Source organism: Panthera uncia, chromosome B4, assembly GCF_023721935.1.
Source record: "Panthera uncia isolate 11264 chromosome B4, Puncia_PCG_1.0, whole genome shotgun sequence".
NCBI lineage: Eukaryota > Metazoa > Chordata > Mammalia > Carnivora > Felidae > Panthera > Panthera uncia.
The window spans coordinates 78,844,588-78,851,329 of NC_064809.1; the positions used below are offsets into that span (position 1 = coordinate 78,844,588).

At 35.8% G+C, this 6,742-nt stretch overlaps 1 protein-coding gene across 1 annotated transcript; it reads left to right on the forward strand.

Annotated features, from left to right (window-relative positions):
- Nucleotides 1-4,387: 4,387 nt before the first annotated feature.
- On the forward strand, nt 4,388-5,405 carry LOC125920419 (olfactory receptor 9K2). The gene has a single exon (XM_049627618.1). It carries the CDS (start codon nt 4,424-4,426, stop codon nt 5,360-5,362), a length of 939 nt encoding a protein of 312 aa, XP_049483575.1. The 5' UTR covers nt 4,388-4,423; the 3' UTR covers nt 5,363-5,405.
- Nucleotides 5,406-6,742: the final 1,337 nt, after the last annotated feature.

Here is a 6,742-nt window from a genome sequence, read left to right on the forward strand (position 1 = left end):
CCGACAGGTAAACAAAATGCTTTGTATACTTTTGGGTACTGATAGTGATTAGCAAACGATATTAATAGAAAAGAGAGGAGGAGGTATAGCAGTAATTAAGGAATTTTCCAGGATGCCTTCTAGCACCACCATGCCTGATGGTAAATATTAATGAACAAGTATGGTATGCTTTTGTACTTCTAATTATCAATTATAAATGACAGAATATAGCTAAAGAATAAATATGGAGAGTTTTAAGTGAAAAGGAAATGAACTTTATGACTAGGAATACAAACATCTCTACAAACGTATTTCATAATATAGTATTTTCTTTCACATTTATGTCAGTTTGCCTATGACAAGTTTTGCCGTAATGGTAAATTGAAATGCTTCTTTTTCAGTGGAGAATTTCAAGTTGAAAGAAAATTTTGCTCCTTCTAAAGGATTCACAGAAGAAAAGAAAAGAAAAGAAAAGAAAAGGAAAAAAACCCAGCTGTTGTATGTATTTTGACACCTATTAAGTTTAGGCTCTTCTTTTTCCTTTCCTTTTCTTTCCTTTCCTTTCCTTTCCTTTTCTCTCCTTTTCTTTCCTTTCCTTTCCTTTCCTTTCCTTTCCTTTCCTTTCTCTTTCTTTCTTATTTCCTCCAAATCTAGAGCATCTGTGATCCTGATGGAGCTTGGCTTTGGCACCTACGTACCTTAGTGACTTCCTTATGCTTCCTTCTTTCCCAGGAGAACTATCTCCCAGAAGGAAAGAGAAAGCTCAATGCTGTAATTATTTCAAAAGTTACACTGTTATGGCAAAACCAAAGCCAGGATGGATAACTGGTGCTGATATTCTAGTAGATTATCAGAGATTCCAGATGGCTCAGGGCCTCTTACATATCCAAGACAATCTCCTTCACTTCTTTAAAAGCACTTAATATCCAAGAACGAAGGACAGAATATCCTGTGGATTGATTCCTCAGGTTCATTTTGCAAAACTATTGACTGTAATTCCTGGATCTGTTTCAGTCTTAGCAAAGCATCATTTAGAAAATTCACCTTGTGTCTCTTCTACAAAGGACCATAGGATTTTCCAAGAAGTCGACTACTTAAGAACAGTTGTTAATTAGAGCAATAAGGAGATTTAGTCTGATTTATCTATGGGAAGAACTAAAACTTGGATAATAACCATGCATTTGGAATTTCTTTGCGGGGGGGGGTGATTAATTTTATCCTGACATAATGATTATTTAGTACTTGTAGCACAGTCATTAATTAACTTTATGTTTACCCTTTCTAGAATTAAAACAATTACAAGAGGAAAATATTGGGATTCTGCTGCTTCATTTTCAGAATCTGACAAATTACCAGACCAGGTAAGGTAAGAGTACATCTTGAAACATGAGAGTTTTGGGGCGCCTGGGTGGCTCAGTGGGTTAAGCGGCGACTTTGGCTCAGGTCATGATCTAATGGTTCGTGAGCCCGCGTTGGGCTCTGTGCTGACAGCTCACAGCCTGGAGCCTGTTTCAGATTCTGTGTCTCCCTCTCTCTGACCCTCCCCCGCTCATGCTCTGTCTCTCCCTATCTCAAAAATAAATAAAACGTTAAAAGAAAAGAAATATGAGAGTTTTGACAAATAATAAGTCTCAAACTGACTATTTCTTTATTGGCTACTCTAGGAAAGACTCCCTTTTCTAGGTATAAATGTCTTCAGGTATACTTATTAACATTAGAATAAGATTTATAGGAATAAATATGGATAATTAAAATGATGTACAATCTTACCCCTTGCAAGATGAGAGGAAATAAATAAAATATATGATTAAAAATATTTCATAACTTCTTCAGGCTCTATTCTCACTGTTTAAGTATCTTATGTCTCTTCAGAACCTAAATATTATATACTTAAAATTTTGCTCTTTTATAATACAATTATTTAAATATTTAAGTTTTGATGGAGGTGGTGAATAACGAAAATATAACAGGGAGACACCATAACACTTTTCTTTAGTGATCTTCTGGGGCAAATATTACACTTCTCTCAGATTTCTTTATTCTTTTTAATATTTTAACAGTTTCTCTGATTCCTTCCCTCAACATAGAATCGTTTATCCAAAAAGCCCATACACATATTTATTTTCAATCTAATTAGTGCCTATTATTTGGTGTGCATTGTTGGATTGAACACAGAAAGATATGGTAATTGATAATAGTTAATATTTGTATAGTGCTTAGTTTGTCATAAATGATACTCATTTATGTGCATTATCCTTTTTTTTAAGTTTACTTATTTATTTTGGGCACCTGGGTAACTCAGTTAGTTAAATGACTGACTTTTGATCTCCGCTTAGGTCACGACCTCATGGTTTGTGAATTTGAGCCCCCTTCAGGCTCTGCGCTGACAGAGCAGAGCCTGTTTGGGATTCCCTCTCTCCCTCTCTCTTTCTGACCCTCCCCCTTGCTCTCTTTCTCTCTCTAAAATATAAGTAAACATTTAAAAAGATGTTTATTTATTTATTTTGAGAGTGAGGGAGAAAGAGAATCCCAAGCATGCTCCATGCTGTAAACACAAAGCCTGAAGCAGGGCTCGAAGTCATAATCCATGAGATCATGACCTGAGCTGAGATCAAGGGTCAGTCACTTAACCAGCTGAGCCACCCAGGTGCCTCTTATGTGCATGGTCTAAGTATATACCCCCAAGAAAACTTGGTAGTTATGTTGTTTTATCCTTGCTCTATGTGATGATACACTGGTATAGTAACTTGCCGCAAAATTACATCAGTAACTTAAGGAACATAAGGATGTTGTACAGGAAACAAATAAGTTACATAAGTCACTTAGTCCAAGGTCCCAGTTAGTAAATGCGAGAAGCAGCACTGGCTGTTCCCTTACTTAAATCTAAACCCATGCTAACCACCTCAGTATTTCAAAGTCCTCAAGTTTTTCTGATTCTGCATGTTCAAATATCATGCAATATATTATCTATATAAGAAATATTGACCGCTATTTGCCAGACACAGAACACTGTGCTGAATTTATGGAGGACAGCTTGAAGTTTGATCTTAAGGAAGAACTTATGAATATTTAATATGCATATTAAAATGTGGTGATCATAGCTACCATCCTTGGGAGCGTGATCTATGCAGAAGTGTCTTAACCTAGGTTGAAAATTGGAGAATTTATTTTGGAGATAAGAAACTTTAACTGAATTCTGAGGTACAAATAGAAGGAAGTCACCTAAAGGAACCAGAAGGGCTTATTATAAAAGGTGGTATCCTGCAGTGAATGAGAATGGAGGGATTCTGGAGCCAAGTTTTTGCTCTACAAATTTAGATTCTGACCCTGGTACGTGGTATCAACAGACTTAATTTCTCTGGATCTCAGTTTCCTCTTCTGGAATATAATAGTACTCACTTCATATTATTGTTGTGTGGATTAAACGAGCTACTAAAAAGCATTTAGAAAAGTGGCTGGCAGGCCAAAAGTGCAACATTATTGTTGTCGTTGTTTTTGTTATTATTATTGTTATTATTTAGGCTGAAAAAGTTGCCATGTTATTACTATAAGCAGTTCAAATTCTCAGCTGAGCTGTCTAGTAAATGAGGTATGACAACTATGAAAGTCATATCCAGCGTAGAGAAGATTACAGTCAACAATCCCTCATATGTATCTTTTGTTCAGTATTTTTCTCTAAAGTAACTTTTCCATCTACACTACCTGGAGGTCTCTTCTTTAAAAAATTCTGAGATTCAGGCTGAGTTAATGCAGGGAAATTATTCTTATGAAAGGGTTATGGATGCCCATCTGGGAGAGACATCTTAGCACATGAGTCCTGATAATATTTGTGTTTATGTGTGCACAACTTTGATCTTAGTGAGCAAATAACCTATACCACAATTCAAAGTTTCCATTACCTACAAAAAGTATTTGCACCTTTTAAGTAATTTTTATTAAAGTCATTCACTTTCTCTAGATCTGTTTACATGTAATATAAGTTAAGTTCTCAAAGATAGGGTTTCCTGAAGGAGGCTACTAAATCCCCTAATATATCCAAATGCAGACACTGTAATTCCTTCCCAAATGTCATGTGTTAAATTATTTGTGGTCTCTTTCCAGTCACCTTTTCATGACAATGAATTTATTGCACAAATCATGAGTCAGAAACATACACAGAAGTGATACTTGCAAATGTGAAAGGCACTTGGGTGGAAGGAAACTGTATTAGATTCAAGGGAAAACATCTAATCCACCGTTGCAGAAAGAAGGACATAAAACTAACATTTTGATTCATCCTCAGTTTCAATGGCTTGAAGTGAAGTCACATTAATTTTATAAAGTTAACAAGAATAATGATTATACAATGGCTTTGTAATCCTAATTCTGCAATGGTCAAAGGGCTATGTTCAAAGCCCAGAATCATTTGTTTATTTTTCCCTGTGCCTCTCAGCAGGTTTCTGCCATGGGTGACAGGGGACCAGACAATCACTCAGAAGTGACTGACTTCATCCTTGTAGGCTTCAGGGTCCACCCTGAGTTCCACATTCTCCTCTTCCTGATCTTTCTGCTTGTGTATGCCATGATCCTCCTAGGGAATGTTGGGATGATGACCATTATGACCGATCCCCGGCTGAACACACCGATGTATTTCTTCCTGGGCAACCTGTCCTTCATTGATCTCTTCTATTCGTCTGTTATTGCACCCAAGGCCATGATCAACTTCTGGTCTGAGAGCAAGTCCATCTCCTTTGCAGGTTGTGTGGCCCAGCTCTTTCTCTTTGCCCTCTTCATCGTGGCGGAGGGACTTCTCCTGGCAGCCATGGCCTATGACCGCTTCATTGCCATCTGCAACCCACTCCTCTACTCTGTCCAGATGTCAGCACGTCTCTGCACGCAGTTGGTGGCCGGTTCCTATTTATGTGGCTGCATCAGCTCGGTTCTTCAGACCAGTATGACATTTACTCTGTCCTTTTGTGGTTCTCGGGCCATTGACCACTTTTACTGTGACACTCGCCCACTTGAGAGGATATCTTGCTCTGACCTCTTCATCTCTAGAATCATTTCCTTTTCCTTATCGAGCATCATCATCTTGCCTACCATCATAGTTATCATTATTTCTTACTTGTATATCGTGTCCACAGCTGTCAAGATACGCTCCTCTGAGGGACGTAAGAAAGCATTCTCCACTTGCAGCTCACACCTGGGAGTCGCGAGTGTGCTGTACGGTGCTGTGTTTTTTATGTATCTCACTCCTGACAGGTTTCCTGAGCTGAGTAAAGTGGCCTCGTTGTGTTACACCCTAGTCACTCCCATGCTGAATCCTTTGATTTACTCTCTGAGAAACAAAGATGTCAAAGAAGCTCTAAAAAAACTTCTACAGAAGAAAAATCCTAAAATTTGATTATTATTTTTTTCCTCCATTGATTTTGTGGTTATTTCTTTCATACTCCTTGTATCCATTAATAAGTGTTATTCCATTAAACATCATAAATATCTTACTGTAACTGTTTTCTGGTGAGGTACCTGGAACATTGTTCATCTTGAATGTCTCAGATATTGGAGATGTCCTGGATGTTAGAGAAACATTTTTCACAATAATCCTTCCCACTACCTCAAATAACATTCTGTTTCACAAAATTGATCTGTATTTATTTAATGGCTTGCTGCTGAGCACGACTTTTCTGTTAATATAGTGTATAAGCAATGTTTTGTGAGCTGATTGTTTTGGAATTTCTCCTTCCTTCATAACATAATCACTAATATTGACAAGAATATCCTACTTATTTTTAAAAATAATATGTTTTCCAATTATGTAACTACTTTGTTTTAGCATGTTATGTAGTAATTGAATTTTCTTTTTGAATCAGTGATGTGTACTTTGTCAAGAGGAAGTGATAATAACAAAAATAAATAATACATAATCTTTGGTATAAAGATTAATTTGGAAATTTTTACATCAAATGATCAGGCATTGTAGAGTATTCTAAGACACTGTTAGTTGCTAAATCTGAATATAAAAAACCAAAAAGGAAGATAGAAACTTGCAAACATTTTTGAGCAATCATTGACTCCATTTGGGTTATCATACATTGTTTTCCTGGGTTAATTATTGTAAAGAATATTTAATAAAGGAATAGAGCAAGTTAGTCATTAACATAGTGTGTTGTCCAAAATTTACTCATCTATGCCTATGAATATTTATATATTTGATTAATTTATTGACAGTGTAATATGTCTTATGGTAGGCTTGGGTATAAATAACCTTATTTATATTATATTATATTAATTATATTATATTATATTATATTATATTAATTATATTATATTATATTTATATAAAGAGTAAATAAATTATTATATTTCTATTCTATTCTATTCTATTATTTAAAGAATATTATATATTCTTTAGGTAGCTTACAATTCAGTGTGAAAATCACATTCTTGTATGCACAAGTAATCCAAATCCACAGATTTTTATGCCAAAGGTAAACATACAGATTTCAAAGTGGGGTACCTGCGAGTGTTTTCTGGCAATAAGGGAAAGTCTTTATGCCGTATTGAAGATCTATTTACAGGGAATAAGATTGGAGTCAGTATACTGTTATATCAGTTCATGTTATTGATGTGGGCTTGAAGTATACTAATGTAATTGAAAAAAAAGGTGATTTGAAAAATTGTAGGTTAGACACACAGAACTAATTAATTGCTTAGTGTGAGGGGAGTACATGAAGGGAGGTATGTCTCACCATTTTTGGTCATGTATGATGTTTCTAGTGATGGT

Excerpts from the sequence above, each read along its gene's own strand:
- LOC125920419 (XM_049627618.1), top strand. The coding sequence starts at position 4,424 with ATGGGTGACAGGGGACCAGACAATCACTCAGAAGTGACTGACTTCATC.